The sequence below is a fragment of the Heptranchias perlo genome, unplaced genomic scaffold (assembly GCF_035084215.1).
Source record: "Heptranchias perlo isolate sHepPer1 unplaced genomic scaffold, sHepPer1.hap1 HAP1_SCAFFOLD_217, whole genome shotgun sequence".
NCBI classification, from domain to species: domain Eukaryota; kingdom Metazoa; phylum Chordata; class Chondrichthyes; order Hexanchiformes; family Hexanchidae; genus Heptranchias; species Heptranchias perlo.
The window spans coordinates 125,335-142,289 of NW_027139231.1; the positions used below are offsets into that span (position 1 = coordinate 125,335).

General features: G+C 51.0%; 1 protein-coding gene across 1 annotated transcript in view; it reads left to right on the forward strand.

Annotated features, from left to right (window-relative positions):
- The window catches only part of LOC137310105 (dihydrolipoyl dehydrogenase, mitochondrial), a 32,208-nt gene extending 18,272 nt beyond the window's left edge, over window positions 1-13,936 (forward strand). Inside the window, exons 9-14 of the mRNA XM_067978064.1 lie at window positions 281-471; window positions 624-794; window positions 2,251-2,440; window positions 4,942-5,079; window positions 5,172-5,261; window positions 13,690-13,936. Of these exons, the coding sequence (XP_067834165.1) occupies window positions 281-471; window positions 624-794; window positions 2,251-2,440; window positions 4,942-5,079; window positions 5,172-5,261; window positions 13,690-13,755 (846 nt within the window). The 3' untranslated portion in view covers window positions 13,756-13,936. The remainder of the gene's footprint in view (window positions 1-280; window positions 472-623; window positions 795-2,250; window positions 2,441-4,941; window positions 5,080-5,171; window positions 5,262-13,689) is intronic.
- Window positions 13,937-16,955: the final 3,019 nt, after the last annotated feature.

Here is a 16,955-nt window from a genome sequence, read left to right on the forward strand (position 1 = left end):
GTTTGCACTGACTGTTCTGACAGAATGGTGTCCCTGTCCTGTGAGGCAGCCCCACAAAAGAGTCAAACATTCTGCAGCATCTGCCTCCCACCCTCGCAATAAGATTCCACCAGTGTACAAAATGTCAGCTACCATCCATCACTGGCAGGGCGCCTTCACCGGAAAGGGGGAATGAAGCCTTGCTCTTGCTGCAGTGTCTGTTACAGTATTGAATGCGAGTCTGTGTGTATCTGGCAGTAGTGGGTGTTTGGTGGAAGCTGTAATGTTTCACTGTCTTCAGGGTTCTGTGTGGCAGCGCCTTGGTTCTGAGGTGACAGCTGTTGAATTCCTGGGACATGTCGGAGGGATAGGGATTGACATGGAGATCGCAAAGAATTTTCAGCGCATTCTTCAGAAACAGGGTCTGAAGTTCAAACTGAACACGAAAGTTACTGCGGCAACTAAGAGGCCCGATGGAAAGATTGATGTATCGTGAGTATGAAATGAGAATGTGTCTGGATTGGATTGATTTGGAATGTGTTGGAAGGAGGAGTCACTGTAAAACCTGTTTATATTTCTATGTGCAGAAAAGTGCATTGAGCTCACGTCAGACACACTTTGAAGTGTTTCATCTATTTCTCCAGTATTGAGGCTGCGGCTGGTGGGAAGTCGGATCTGATCACTTGTGACGTGCTCCTGGTGAGTATCGGGCGCCGTCCCTTCACTGGCAATCTGGGACTGCAGGAGATGGGAATTGAACTGGATAAGAAAGGTCGGATACCAGTCAACAATCGGTTCCAGACAAAAATTCCAACGTAAGTGGTCCTTGTGAATAGCTGTGGAAGTGTTACTGAATTCTCTGCACTACAGCAAACTTATCCCAGTAATTGTATCATCGTTGTGCACAGTTCAGTGTGTGAGAGTGTGTTACCGAGCTGTGCACAGTTCAGTGTGTGTGAGAGTGTGTTACCGAGCTGTGCACAGTTCAGTGTGTGTGTGTTACCGAGCTGTGCACAGTTCAGTGTGTGTGTGTTACCGAGCTGTGCACAGTTCAGTGTGTGTGTGTTACCGAGCTGTGCACAGTTCACTGAGTGTGTTACCGAGCTGCTTTTGAATTGAAGTCTCTGCATTAACTTCACATTCATGCCACTACACCATTTTCATAATTAAAGTAAGGTTCTGATTTATCCAGAGAACAAGGGCTGTTTTTTCTTATGTCACGTGGTCGGCCCTTCGTCCTTTGCCCATCTGATCTTTGCTTGTGGCCTTATTCGCTGCTCACAGAGTGTCGGAAGCGTGAGACAACTGAGAAATGGGGCTTGTGGCTTCAGGATCCAGTAGACGTTTGGCGGGAGCAGATTAGAGCAAGGGAGAAGGGGGCAATAGTTCTGTGCATTGGGGGCGTGGAGATTAAATATTTTCCCCAAATTAATTATTTTTGCCTTACTTTTATTCTGTTCTCTTTGGGACATGCACACCTGCAGATGAGTGAGCTGCTCTTGAACTGGCTGATAGAAGAGCAGTCCATTCCCTACGTTCTCTCCCTCACTGCCGCCCCTGATCCTAGCTGGGCTGTCTCTGGGGGACAGGTCATGATAAAGAGAATGAGTGCACGTGTCTGCCTTATTGTCGTAAATCTGTTGAGGGGTTTTATAGAATGGATTTTTAGTATGATTGACAAATAGTTCTAAAGGGCGCATTACAAGGGATCTGTGCTTAACAATTCCCATTAAACCATCCAACTTTACAGTCAAATTAATTTTAATATATGCTCTTTTTGAAAGACTTGTGTTTCATACGTTCACTTGTATGAAAGTTTTAAACTGATCTTTCTCTATGGTTAACATCACCCGAGTATTCCCACTCTGAGATTGGTACAGTTTACAATGTTGCTAAGCTTGTACTAATTTAGAGTAAATATCCATGCACCATGTTAATAGACTGAAGAGACTGTGAAAGGTGATGGAACTGTTTTTCCGTTCCCAGGATGTATTAGACCACTGTTGTACAGAGCAAAGATACGGCTGATCCCTCGGAGGGAGGCGACAAGGAATTTAAATCTAAATGGGGTCGGAACATTTATAAAATAGAGGGGTACCTGAAATAACAACTTTATTATAGTTAGAAGTTTTACAAAATATATTATCGGATACTTTTAATAGCATATATTAATATACAATATAGTATATATGTAGCATATGAATTGTGCTTCAGTACATGAAACCTCACTCTTGGACAATCACATCGAAAGTTGTCTCTTCCTTTCCACAGAATCTTTGCCATTGGGGATGTTATCGCCGGCCCCATGCTGGCCCACAAGGCTGAAGATGAGGGGATAATCTGTGTGGAAGGAATGGCTGGAGGAGCTGTTCACATCGACTATAACTGCGTCCCATCTGTTGTATACACTCACCCTGAGGTTGCTTGGGTTGGCAAATCTGAAGAGCAGTTGAAAGAGGAGGTAGATTCCCACTAGTTCTAAATCTTTGCACTATTGGCTCGCATCAGTGCATTCGACCCCAGCTCAGCTCCTGTCACCAAAAATGGATGTATTAAATCTGTACATTTATTCATTTCCCTAAAAACACTAAAGTGGTTGCTGATTAGTTTTTAAGCAAATTCAAGTAAATCCTGAACCCACCAGAATCATGAAGGAAGATTTGATCGTGGTGTTTGTCGAGTTGGGTAATCTCAGCGAGGGGGAGCAGACCACGGTCTGGGTCATCGAGGGGGGGCTGACTGAGGGGCGACTGACGGTGGTCCGGATCATCGAGGGGGGACTGACGGTGGTCCGGATCATCGAGGGGGGACTGACGGTGGTCCGGATCGTCGAGGGGCGACTGACGGTGGTCCGGATCGTCGAGGGGCGACTGACGGTGGTCCGGATCGTCGAGGGGCGACTGACGGTGGTCCGGATCGTCGAGGGGCGACTGACGGTGGTCCGGATCGTCGAGGGGCGACTGACGGTGGTCCGGATCGTCGAGGGGCGACTGACGGTGGTCCGGATCGTCGAGGGGGACTGACGGTGGTCCGGATCGTCGAGGGGCGACTGACGGTGGTCCGGATCGTCGAGGGGGGACTGACGGTGGTCCGGATCGTCGAGGGGGGACTGACGGTGGTCCGGATCGTCGAGGGGGACTGACGGTGGTCCGGATCGTCGAGGGGGGACTGACGGTGGTCCGGATCGTCGAGGGGGGACTGACGGTGGTCCGGATCGTCGAGGGGGGACTGACGGTGGTCCGGATCGTCGAGGGGGGACTGACGGTGGTCCGGATCGTCGAGGGGGGACTGACGGTGGTCCGGATCGTCGAGGGGGACTGACGGTGGTCCGGATCGTCGAGGGGGGACTGACGGTGGTCCGGATCGTCGAGGGGGGGACTGACGGTGGTCCGGATCGTCGAGGGGGGACTGACGGTGGTCCGGATCGTCGAGGGGCGACTGACGGTGGTCCGGATCGTCGAGGGGCGACTGACGGTGGTCCGGATCGTCGAGGGGGGACTGACGGTGGTCCGGATCGTCGAGGGGGGACTGACGGTGGTCCGGATCGTCGAGGGGGGACTGACGGTGGTCCGGATCGTCGAGGGGGGACTGACGGTGGTCCGGATCGTCGAGGGGGGACTGACCACGGGTTCCATGCTTGACTGCTGTCTAGCTGGAAGTTTACATGTGAGGACATTGGGTGAGAACAGCACTGGGCTGAGTTGTGATTTTCCTCCATCCCCCTTGGAAGAACCACCAGCCAGTGCTGGCAAATCAAGGCTCACCCTTGAGCAATGACTGGTGCCTGTGGGACTCTGCCCTCATACAAGGAGAGAAATGGCCACGGAGGGGGTGGGGCGTGCACGGAGGGGGTGGGGCGTGCACGGAGGGGGTGGGGCGTGCACGGAGGGGGTGGGGCGTGCACGGAGGGGGTGGGGCGTGCACGGAGGGGGAGGGAGGGTGGACTGCAGATCTGGAAGGATGTAGCCTACACATCGGGAGGGCTGTAGGGTGCAGGGACTGTGGATCGGGAGGGCTGTGGGGTGCAGGGACTGTGGATCGGGAGGGCTGTGGGGTGCAGGGACTGTGGATCGGGAGGGCTGTGGGGTGCAGGGACTGTGGATCAGGAGGGCTGTGGGGTGTGGTTTGGAGAGACTCCTCCTTAAACAGCTCCTGTGTGTGAACCAGGAAGCCTCTGCATGTGGTTTGTGTCCACTCCACTGATATCGGAATAAATGGAGGAATCAGTAATGGAAATGCCGGAAACGAACAGTGGGTCAGTCAGCCTCTGCCCCTTTCTTCGTTAAATGATGAAAGGGTCCGTACCGCTGGGTCCGTTTGTCTCTGCCGAGACTGACTGGATGTTTCCAATATTTTGGGTCTTTATTTCACTGCTATATAAAACTGGTGATTGAACATTGAAAATGTAAGTTTAAATAATTAAGATGTGTTGTTTTGTGTTTGGCATTTAAAGTAAAGATAAACAAGGCCTGTGACTTAGAACCAGATATTATTGGCTTGAGGTTTCATTTCTGTTTCAGGTCAAAAGCTGAATTTGGTCCCTCTGGTTATAACTGACTGTCGTTTAGCCCCAGGTTCGGGAACTTTGTCTATTTATTTTCCCCATGGTGTAGGTCACTTGGTACTGGGGGCAGGTTAGGGCCCCAGACATCTCCCCAGCTGGGAGTTACCTGTGAAGCTGGGAGAGCCTCTCCCTGAAGCTGGTCTCCCCTCTCGGTCTTAGTCGCCTTGGCCAATACCAACAGATTGTAGCCAGCTGATGCCCACCAATCAGTGATTGCTTACTGTACAGAGTAACCCAAGAGCTGCCACATTCAGAGCCAAGTGCACAAATGCTTGTGATACATTTATCAGGCTGCTGTATTGTTCAGTTCCTTCAATCATATGTCTGCCTTACATGTGAAGGGTTAATCCGAAGTGTGTTGCACTGTGTAGTTCACTTTATTCACTTCCCCCTCATAGGGGATTCCCTACAAGATCGGCAAATTTCCATTTGCTGCCAACAGCAGAGCGAAGACCAACAATGATACTGACGGTCTAGTGAAGATCCTTAGTCATAAAGAAACAGACAGAATGCTGGGAGCGCACATTCTTGGCTCAGTAAGTAGCGAAACCTGCTGTGTATCGAAGAATATATCCTGTGGATGCTGATTTTATCCTGTAGTTATACATGTGGCTTTCTTTATTTCAAGGGCGCTGGTGAAATGATCAATGAAGCAACCCTCGCTATGGAGTATGGAGCATCATGTGAAGATGTTGCCCGAGTGTGTCACGCCCATCCAGTAAGTGACACTGGGAAAGTAGGGAGTGGCAGGCGGGTATCGCGGGGCGACAGGGGCGGGCGGGTATCGCGGGGCGACAGGGGCGGGCGGGTATCGCGGGGCGACAGGGGCGGGCGGGTATCGCGGGGCGACGGGCGGGCGGGTATCGCGGGGGCGACACGGGCGGGCATCGCGGGGCGACACGGGCGGGCGGGTATCGCGGGGCGACACGGGCGGGCGGGTATCGCGGGGCAGGCGGGTATCGCGGGGCGACACGGGCGGGCGGGTATCGTGGGGCGGGCGGGTATCGCGGGGCGACAGGGGCGGGCGGGTATCGCGGGGCGACAGGGGCGGGCGTTAGAAAGTGATCTTGCCCAGGTGGATTGGAATCAAGAATTGGTGGGCAAAACAGTAAATGAACAATGGGAGGCCTTCAAGGAGGAGATGGTTCGGGTACAGAGTAGATACAGTCCCACGAGGGGGAAAGGAAGTACATGCAAAGCTAGAGCTCCCTGGATGACTAAAGGTATAGAGATTAAAATGAAACAGAAAAAGGAGGCTTATGATAAATGTAAAGTTCATAATAAAGTAGAGAACCAGGCTGAATATAGAAAGTACAGAGGAGATCTAAAAAAGGGAATAAGAGGGGCAAAGAGACAGTATGAGAATAGATTAGCCAGTAACACAAAAGGGAAAGTCTTTTATAAACATATAAGTAATAAAAGGATTGTCAAAGGAAGGGTGGGACCGATAGGGACAAAAAAATCTTCTTGTGGAGGCAGAGGGTTGGCTGAGATACTAAATGAATACCTCACATCGGTCTTCACTAGGGAAGAGGATGCTGCCACTGTAACAGTAAAGGAGGGGGTAATAGTGATATTGGAGAGGATAAAAATAGATAAAGAGGGGGTATTTAAAAGATTGGCAGTACTCAAAGTCGAAAAGTCACCTGGTCCAGATGAGATGCATCTTCGGTTACTGAGGGAAGTGAGGGTGGAAATTGCGGAGTCTCTGGCCACAATCTTCCAAACCTCCTTAGATATGGGGACGGTGCCGGAGGACTGAAGGATTACAAATATTACACCCCTGTTCAAAAAAGGGGAGAGGGATAAACCCAGCAATTACAGGCCAGTCAGTCTAATGTCAGTGGTGGGGAAACTTTTAGAGACAATAATCCGAGACAAAATTAATTGGCACTTGGAAAAGTCTGGGCTAATAAATGAAAGTCAGCATGGATTTGTTAAAGGAAAATCGTGTTTGCCTAACTTGATTGAGTTCTTTGATGAAGTAATGGAGAGGGCTGATGAGGGTAGTGCAGTAGATGTTGTGTATATGGACTTTCAAAATGCATTTGATAAAGTATCACATAATAGACGTGTTAGCAAAATTAAAGCCCACAGGATTAAAGGGACAGTGGCAGCGTGGATACAAAATTAGCTAGGGGACAGAAAACAGAGTGTAGTGGTAAATGGTTGTTTTTCAGACTGGAGGGAAGTATACAGTTTTGTTCCCCAGGGGTCAGTATTAGGACCACTGCTCTTTTTGATATATATATATTAATGACCTGGACTTGGGTATAGAGGGTATAATTTCAAAGTTTGCAGATGATACAAAACTCGGAAATGTAGTAAACAATGTGGAGGATAGTAACAGACTTCAGGAGGACACGGACTGATGAAATGGGCAGACACATGGCAGATGAAATTTAACACAGAGAAGTGTGTAGTGATATTTTTTGATAGGAAGAATGAGGAGAGGCAATCTAAATGAAATGGTACAATTCTGAAAGGGGGTGCAGAGAGATCTGGGGATGTACGTACACAAATCTTTGAAGGTGGCAGACAAGTTGAAAAGGCTGTTAAAGCATACGGGATCCTGGGCTTTATTAATAGAGGCATAGAGTACAAAAGCAAGGAAGTTATGCTAAACCTTTATAAAACACTGGTTAGGCCTCAGCTGGAGTATTGTGTTCAATTCTGGGCACCGCACTTTAGGAAGGATGTGAAGGCCTTAGAGAGGGTGCAGAGGAGATTTACTAGAATGGTTCCAGGGATGAGGGACTTCAGTTCTGTGGAGAGACTGGGAAGCTGGGGTTGCTCTCCATAGAGTAGAGAAGGTTAAGGTGAGATTTATTGAATCATAGAAAGGTTACAGCACGGAAGGAGACCATTCAGCCCATCGAGTCCATGCCGGCTCTATGCAAGAGCAATCCAGCTAGTGCCACTCCCCCGCCCTATCCCCGTAGCCCTGCAAATTATTTCCTTGTATGTATCCCAGGATGTTAAAAGAAGCAAGGGAGGAAATAGCGGAGACTTTGACCATCATTTTCCAGTCCTCCCTGGATACAGTGTGGTGCCAGAGGATTGGAGGACTGCTAACGTTGTACCGTTGTTTAAAAAGAGAGCGAGGGGTAGACAGAGTAATTACAGGCCAGTCAGTCTAACCTCGGTAGTGGGAAAATTATTGGAATCAATTCTGTGGCACAGGATAAACCGTCACTTGGAAAGGCACGGAGTAATCAAGGACAGTCAGTATGGATTGAATTTTTTGAAGAGGTAACAAGAAGTGTTGATGAAGATAGTGCATTTGATGTAGTGTAGATGGACTTTAGCAAGGCTTTTGACAAGATCCCACATGGCAGACTGGTCGAAAAAGTAAAAGCCCATGGGATCCAAGGGAATGTGGCAAATTGGATCCAAAATTGACTCAGTGGCAGGAAGCAAAGGGTAATGGTCGATGGGTGTTTTTGTGACTGGAAGGCTGTTTCCAGTGGGGACCCGCGAGGCTCAGTACTGGGTCCCTTGCTTTTTTGATATATATTAATAATTTGGACTTAAGTGTAGAGGGCACGATTAAGAAGTTTGCAGATGATACAAAAATTGGCCATGTGGTTGATAGTGAGGAGGAAAGCTGTAGACTGCAGGAAGATATCAATGGACTGGTCAGGTGGGCAGAAAAGTGGCAAATGGAATTCAATCCGGAGAAGTGTGAGGTAATGCATTTGAGGAGGGAAAACAAGGTGAGGGAATACACAATAAATGGGAGGATACTGAGAGGAGTAGAGGAAGTGAGGGACCTTGGAGTGCATGTCCACAGATCCCTGAAGGTAGCAGGACAGGTCGATAAGGTGGTTAAAAAGGCACAAGGAATACTTTCCTTTATTAGCCGAGGCATAGAATATAAGAGCAGGGAGGTTATGCCCGAACTGTATAAAACACTGGTTAGGCCACAGCTTGAGTACTGTGTACAGTTCTGGTCACCACATTACAGGAAGGATGTAATTGCACTAGAGAGGGTGCAGAGGAGATTTCCGAGGATGTTGCCAGGACTGGAGAATTTTAGCTGAGGAAAGATTGGATAGGCTGGGGTTGTTCCCTTTGGAACAGAGGAGGCTGAGGGGAGATTTAATTGTGGCATATAAAATTATGATGGGACTAGATGGAGTGGATAGGGAGGACCTATTTCCCTTCGCAGACAGGTCAATAACTAGGGGGCATAGATTTAAAGTGATTGGTAGAAGGATTAGAGGGGAGCTGAGGAGAATTTTTTTCACCCAGAGGGTGGTGGGGGTCTGGAACTCACTGTCTGAAAGGGTGGGAGAGGCAGAAACCCTCAACTCATTTAAAAAGTAGCTGGATGTGCATCTGAAGTGCTGTAACCTACAGGGCTACGGACCAAGTGTTGGAAAGTGGGATTAGGCTGGGTGGCTCATTTTCGGCCAGCAAGGACACGGTGGGCCGAATGGCCTCCCATTATTCTATATCACAGGGCGATAGTGATGGGCGGGTGTCACGGAGCGGTGGCGGTGGGCGGGTGTCACGGGGCGACGTTCGCAGGTTTTGTGGAACGGGGCGGTGGGCGGGTGTCACGGGGCGGTGGGCGGGTGTCACGGGGCGGTGGGCGGGTGTCACGGGGCGGTGGGCGGGTGTCACGGGGCGGTGGGCGGGTGTCACGGGGCGGTGGGCGGGTGTCACGGGGCGGTGGGCGGGTGTCACGGGGCGGTGGGCGGGTGTCACGGGGCGGTGGGCGGGTGTCACGGGGCGGTGGGCGGGTGTCACGGGGCGGTGGGCGGGTGTCACGGGGCGGTGGGCGGGTGTCACGGGGCGGTGGGCGGGTGTCACGGGGCGGTGGGCGGGTGTCACGGGGCGGTGGGCGGGTGTCACGGGGCGGTGGGCGGGTGTCACGGGGCGGTGGGCGGGTGTCACGGGGCGGTGGGCGGGTGTCACGGGGCGGTGGGCGGGTGTCACGGGGCGATGTTCGCAGGTTTTGTGTCACGGGGCGGTGGGCGGGTGTCACGGGGCGACGTTCGCAGGTTTTGTGTCACGGGGCGGTGGGCGGGTGTCACGGGGCGACGTTCGCAGGTTTTGTGTCACGGGGCGGTGGGCGGGTGTCACGGGGCGACGTTCGCAGGTTTTGTGTCACGGGGCGGTGGGCGGGTGTCACGGGGCGGTGGGCGGGTATCACGGGGCGACGGCGGTGGGCGGGTGTCACAGAGTGGTGTTCGCAGGTTGTGTGGAACGGGGCCCAGTTGTGTTCATGTTTAATTGCTAACTTACCTGTCCATTGAAGCCCTGCTGTTAGAGGTGGGAAGTCCAAGTCATTGTGACTGGTTATAAACTGCTGCAGTGATTCACGGGCAATTGCTTGTAACCTTCATGTTCCAGGTAAATGACTGGCATTCTCTTTGGTTAATGGTAGAGACAAGGCATCTGGTAGAGACAAGGCATTTTTAATCTATTCTCCTGTGGCAGTGCTGACAGTAAGTCAGGTGATGTGCCCGTTTTATAAGGGCCATGTTAAACTGTGCAGTGTATTATTCTGCTGCTGCTGATGTCTAATTGCTTTTACACAAACACAGGGTGAGGTGTGAGTTATTTGCTGCTGTCATGACCCTAGCTTCCTTTATTTAACATATTCGGTCAGATCAGTCCGAGGTTACAGGAATTCTGGTTCCTGTCACATGACTGCCTTTGTTTCTTTAAAGTGTGACACATTGGAGTGCAATACTTGGTGTGTGACGTACTGTGTACCAGACATACCATTTTTAACAGGTTTCCACAGACAGGGCAGATCATATTACCTTCGGGCGGGGCGGTGACCGTGCGGGGCCGTCCGGGGGCGGTGACCGTGCGGGGCCGTCCGGGGGCGGTGACCGTGCGGGGCCGTCCGGGGGCGGTGACCGTGCGGGGCCGTCCGGGGGCGGTGACCGTGCGGGGCCGTCCGGGGGCGGTGACCGTGCGGGGCCGTCCGGGGGCGGTGACCGTGCGGGGCCGTCCGGGGGCGGTGACCGTGCGGGGCCGTCCGGGGGCGGTGACCGTGCGGGGCCGTCCGGGGGCGGTGACCGTGCGGGGCCGTCCGGGGGCGGTGACCGTGCGGGGCCGTCCGGGGGCGGTGACCGTGCGGGGCCGTCCGGGGGCGGTGACCGTGCGGGGCCGTCCGGGGGCGGTGACCGTGCGGGGCCGTCCGGGGGCGGTGACCGTGCGGGGCCGTCCGGGGGCGGTGACCGTGCGGGGCCGTCCGGGGGCGGTGACCGTGCGGGGCCGTCCGGGGGCGGTGACCGTGCGGGGCCGTCCGGGGGCGGTGACCGTGCGGGGCCGTCCGGGGGCGGTGACCGTGCGGGGCCGTCCGGGGGCGGTGACCGTGCGGGGCCGTCCGGGGGCGGTGACCGTGCGGGGCCGTCCGGGGGCGGTGACCGTGCGGGGCCGTCCGGGGGCGGTGACCGTGCGGGGCCGTCCGGGGGCGGTGACCGTGCGGGGCCGTCCGGGGGCGGTGACCGTGCGGGGCCGTCCGGGGGCGGTGACCGTGCGGGGCCGTCCGGGGGCGGTGACCGTGCGGGGCCGTCCGGGGGCGGTGACCGTGCGGGGCCGTCCGGGGGCGGTGACCGTGCGGGGCCGTCCGGGGGCGGTGACCGTGCGGGGCCGTCCGGGGGCGGTGACCGTGCGGGGCCGTCCGGGGGCGGTGACCGTGCGGGGCCGTCCGGGGGCGGTGACCGTGCGGGGCCGTCCGGGGGCGGTGACCGTGCGGGGCCGTCCGGGGGCGGTGACCGTGCGGGGCCGTCCGGGGGCGGTGACCGTGCGGGGCCGTCCGGGGGCGGTGACCGTGCGGGGCCGTCCGGGGGCGGTGACCGTGCGGGGCCGTCCGGGGGCGGTGACCGTGCGGGGCTGTGCGGGGCCGTCCACTGATGGGAGCTGCAGGGATGACGGTCCCAGGCCGTGCAGCACACAGAGCATGTTTAACATCATCTAGACGTATGTTGGCAGATCTCGCGTGGTGCTGCTCATGGTCGCCTGGAGAATAGACTATTTGCCCAGGACTGGAGTATGATATTATACATCATACTGTTAGGTCAGGAGGTGTGATGCTGTGATCAATTGGAGCCTGATTGCTCTGATCAGATACTTGGCCAATTGGAGGTCAGACTGGCTATTTTTAAGCAGCTTTTTTAAACGTCCCGGAAGTATAATGTGGGGAAATGTGAGGTTATTCACTTTGGTAGGAAGAATAGAAAAACAGAATATTTTTTAAATGGTGAGAAAATATTCAATGTTGGTGTTCAGAGATTTGGGTGTCCTCGTACACGAAACACAGAAAGTTAGTATGAAGGTACAGTAAGCAATTAGGAAGGCAAATGGCATGTTGGCCTTTATTGCAAGGGGGTTGGAGTACAAGAGTAAGGAAGTCTTGCTACAGTTGTACAGGGCATAGTGAGACCTCACCTGGAGTACTGAGTACAGTTTTGGTCTCCTTATCTAAGGAGGGATATACTCGCCTTAGACGGGGTGCAACGAAGGTTCACTGGATTGATTCCTGGGATGAGAGGGTTGTCCTATGAGGAGAGAGTGAGTAGAATGGGCCGATACTCTTTGGAGTTGAGAAGAATGAGAGGTGATCTCATTGTAACATATCAGATTCTGAGGGGGCTTGAACAGGGTAGATGCTGAGAGGTTGTTTCCCCGGCTGGAGAGCCTAGGACTGGGGGCACAGTCTCAGGATAAGGGGTCGGACATTTAGGACTGAGATGAGGAGAAATTTCTTCACTGAGGGTTGTGAATCTTTGGAATTCCCTACCCCAGAGGGCTGTGGATGCTGAGTCGTTGAATATATTCAAGGCTGAGAGCAATAGATTTTTGGACTCTAGGGGAATCAAGGGATACGGGGATTGGGCAGGAAAGTGGAGTTGAGGTTGAAGATCAGCCATGATCTTACTGAATGGCGGAGCAGGCTCGAGGGACCGTATGGCCTACTCCTGCTCCTATTTCTTATGTTCTTAAATCAGAGCTGAACATGTAGGGAATTTTTAATTAGCAATTAGTAACTAGGATTGAAAACCAATGATCGTGCAGTTTAAAAAAGCCACAAATCAAAAATGGGCAATCGACAAAAAATTGCTCAAAATTCTTTGAAAATCCTTTCAGCTGACATCTTGGATTCTCACCAAGCTGTTTGGATAGTTTTGCTGTTTTAGGAATATGATATTTGAACCAAACAGGTATTTTAATCCACAATTTTATTACCCTACGTGAATTGGTGGCACTGCTTCCTACATTTCAGAAGTATTTCATTGGCTGTTAAGTGCTTTGTGGTGTCCTGAGCTTGTGAAAGTCTTTGTGTTTAAAAAAAAAATGTCCCTGACATCCCTTCTCACTCCTAACTTTCAAATTCTGCCTCCTGTTATTTATATCCTTTGCTGTAATGATCAATTTGTCCCAATCAGTGTCTCTCTCTTTAAAAACAAGTCCAAATTACTTAACCTTTCCTCATCACTGAATATTCCTGATCCGAGGAACCACCTTGATTACAAGACTAACGTTTCAAAGGCCGTAATAACCTTTCAATGATTAGATCACAAGGGCAACAGTAAACTGCCCACAGCGTTCAGTGGAGGTGCTTGTGAGCTCTACTCTCCCCATTTATAGGGCATCCCTTCACTAATGCTGACCATTACCTTATTTGCCATTTTTATTGCTGTTTGAAGTGTTTCCAATTTCACAGACTAATCCTCAAAAACCCTGGATTGTTCTTGCTGTGGCACTGTTCCATTTAATACACACTCCCTTTTGGTTCTTTACTTTCATTTTGCATTTTATATACATCTGAATCTTCCCTTCTGCCCAGATTCCCCGCCCGCCCTCCCTCCCGCCCGCCCTCCCTCCCTCCCTCCCGCCCGCCCTCCCATTTCGACACTTGCAATGACTGTTCCCTCAGTCACTGAGCCATGTTGATGAAAACAATCTTTTTAAACAGTCTCATGTCTGCATTATTTCCACGATATTCCTCCGTTCCTTTTCTGGGCTTTCCTTTCTTTGCTAGTTTGTTTAGTCTGGGAAAGGATGACAAACGATATACTGATGTCATTGTAAATCCAGCTCCAGGTGTTCACCAAGTCTGTGCTCTAACTGTCGGAGAGACCTGATCAAGTCCGATTCATTGTTTTTCTTTTCTCTTGCAGACGGTCTCGGAAGCTTTCAGGGAGGCAAACTTGGCAGCTTCATTTGGCAAAGCCATTAACTTCTAACGAGATTCAGGATTTGTACATAGATTGTAACTGGGCATTTGGACTGTTGGAACTTGACATTGTGACAAAGAATGATGTTAACTGTTGTCTTTAAGCGGAAGTGTATAAACAGTTTGTTTGTGTAATGATGGCACATCACTTGTATTTTAACAGTAATAAAACTGAGGGAATGATGCACAGATTTCAGTTTTAATAATTGCCAATTTTTGATCCAAAAGCGACAGTACCCCATTGCCCAGGTGTTCAAACTGATTAGCTCCGTGCACTGAGCGTATTGTGGATTTAATTTAACCTTTGCCAAACTTACTGAGTGGGGCCCTCAGCAGATGGAGCTCTGAGCTGGAGGCAGGGCTCCAAGCTAATTTTTAGAACTGCAATTTGTACAGAAGAATCTCCTTGGTCCCCTGGGGGACTTTAAGATGCAAACCCTCAGCTCTGGCCAACTTGATGTACAGTCTGTCACCCTTTTCGAGAGAGGCAGACTTCCTTTCAAACAAGGATGACTTACTGCAAGATTCTGATGTAACCCTCGAGATGGACTGGAGTTAACAGGAGAAGGGCGGGGATGCAGATTATAAGTGGAACCTTGTATATACAGTGTGGATTGGGAGATTGTGCTGGGAATGGTTATTTCCAGCGAGCAGGTCCCTCAGATTGGATAACGGCTTTTTTATTGGTACAAGGAGAATAACTGAGGGAAGGTAAAACAAATGGGAAATCAGGTCAGCTTATTGCTATGTTCATAGAATCATCGAATAATTACTGCACAGAAGAGGCCATTTGGCCCATCATACCTGTGCCGGCTCTTTGAAAGAGCTATCCAATTAGTCTCATTTCCCCCGCTCTTTCCCCATAGCTCTGCAGATTTTTCCACTTCAAGTATTTATCCAATTCCCTTTTGAAAGCTACTATTGAATCTGCTTCCACCTCCACCAGGCAGTGCATGGGACTCAGTACTCTTATTACCCATTCTGATCAATTTTCACATTGTACCAGGGTTTCCTGGCCCTGTAAAATCTGTTAATAATTATAACGCTGCCTCATTAAATACATGCCACTCTAAAATCTCAATACATTTTGATACCATTGGTGGGACTAACTTTCAGGCACTGATCTGTTGGTTGTTTCAGTGATATTATCTTCATCGAGTCTACACTGGATTGATGAAGTGCATCAACTCAGCTTTCTGGTAGAAATAAGCATCCTTGAAAGTTCTCTCATTGACATCTCGCTATCACTGAGGAAAGACTGATTTGTGTTGCTGAGTAAAAAGCTCTTAACGTCTGCAGGTGGAGCTGTTTGCTTTGAGCATCCTGTCCCTCTCGTAATTTCAGGCCAGTATTTTTCTCTCCTGATGTAACGAGGTCAGACTGGAGATGTTTGGCAGCGAGTGTTGCCCCTTTGTTCTCGTACATGGCTCACTCTGTTCTGGCCATTCCCACACATTCCTACTCTGGTTTAGGATGGCAGTGGGTGTGTATCAACCGCATACAGTGCAACCAGCCCATAGTAGGCAGATTCTCGGTGATCAGGGGATCGATAGCCCTTATCACTACTTCCTGTTGTAGCAGAGTCCTTGGGTCCAGTTCAAGGCTGTCTGTAACACTTGGGCCTCGGACTCCCAGATCAGTGAGTTTGGTTTGTGCACCTCACAGATTGGGAACCTGTGCTGAACGAGACATTCCACTTCTGAATTGAGCATCCAACAGAAATAGTCATATCTATCAAACAAGTAGGAACGTTGTTTACACATTTATTATTATATAACGGGAAAAATGCTCATTGTGTTGCACATAGACTAAGGTCTCTATTTTCTGTTTCTGGTGTCTTCCTGTTTTACTCTTTACTCTCCCCAGATTGTAATAATACACCCCACCCCAAGGAGTTGCTGTCCGCCCTCTGACCCCACCCTGGTCCAATTTGACCTCGCCCTTTGACCCCGTTTCACCTGAAGACGACATTTGGTTGTGACACCAATTGAAACTCAGCTACAGAAATATTCACCCACTGGATTAACATTCTCTAAATATGCCTGAACTGGTGCACCTTGAACACAGCAACTGAACAGAGAGCTTACGATTTGCACGTCAGACGGTATCTCAGTATCTATAGAGAGAAGAGATAAGTTAATGATTCGGGCCCTAAGGACTGAAAAAAGTGAAAGATGAACATTACTCTCTCACCCTGGTTATTCCCCCTGGTACCGCCCCCATCTCTGCTCCCTTAAAACCAAGGAACCCGGATTTAAATGTTTATGGCGGACAACTGGTTTAGCTATTCATTGTCAGATCTGGCTGGACCACATAAAACACTATCGGGTCCTGCTCTCCTCTGCCAAAACTGCTCACTATTCCAGGATCATCCTGGAATGCAAAAATAACCCCCGGCTTCTCCACTACAAACCATCTTCTTACCCCTCTCCCCGCCTCACCTCCAACAAGTGCGAGGAGCTCATGGACTTTTTTTGTCACTAAGATTGAGACCATCCATTCAGCTGCCTCTGCCACACCCCTCCCTTCACTTAAGGTTCCCCTCTGCCCTAGCCCTGAACTTGCATCTTTCTCTAGTTTCTCTCCTATCTCCCCTCACGCCCTCTCCAAGCTCATCTTGACCATGAGACTCATCTTGACCATGAGACTCATCTTGACCATGAGACCCATCTCCTGCTCCCTTGACCCTATTCCCATCACACTACTGACCACCCAATTTCCCTTCCATGTGAGCTGATAGTTAACTGTTCCTTCTCCTCAGGTACTGTCCCCCTCCCCTTCAAATCTGCCTTCATCAACCACGCTCAAAAATCCCACCCTTGACCCCCTCTCTCCTTGCAAACTACCACCCTGTCTCCAACCTCCCTTTCCTCTCCAGCCCTACAACCCTCCGAGATCTCTGCACTCCTCCTATTCTGGCCTCTTTCGCATCCCTGATTTTCGCTTCACCATTGGCGGCCGTGCCTTCAGCTGCTTAGGCCCTAAGCTCTGGCATTCCCTCCCTAAACCTCTCCGCCTCTCTCTCCTCCTTTAAGACGCTCCTTAAAACCTACCTCTTTGACCATGCTTTTGGTCACCTGTCCTAATATCTCCATATGCAGCTTGGTGTCAAATTTTGTTTGATAATCGCTCCTGTGAAGCACCTTGGGCCGTTTTACTAGTTAAAGGTGCTTTATAAATGCAAGTTGCTGTTGCTGAACAAGCATTTAA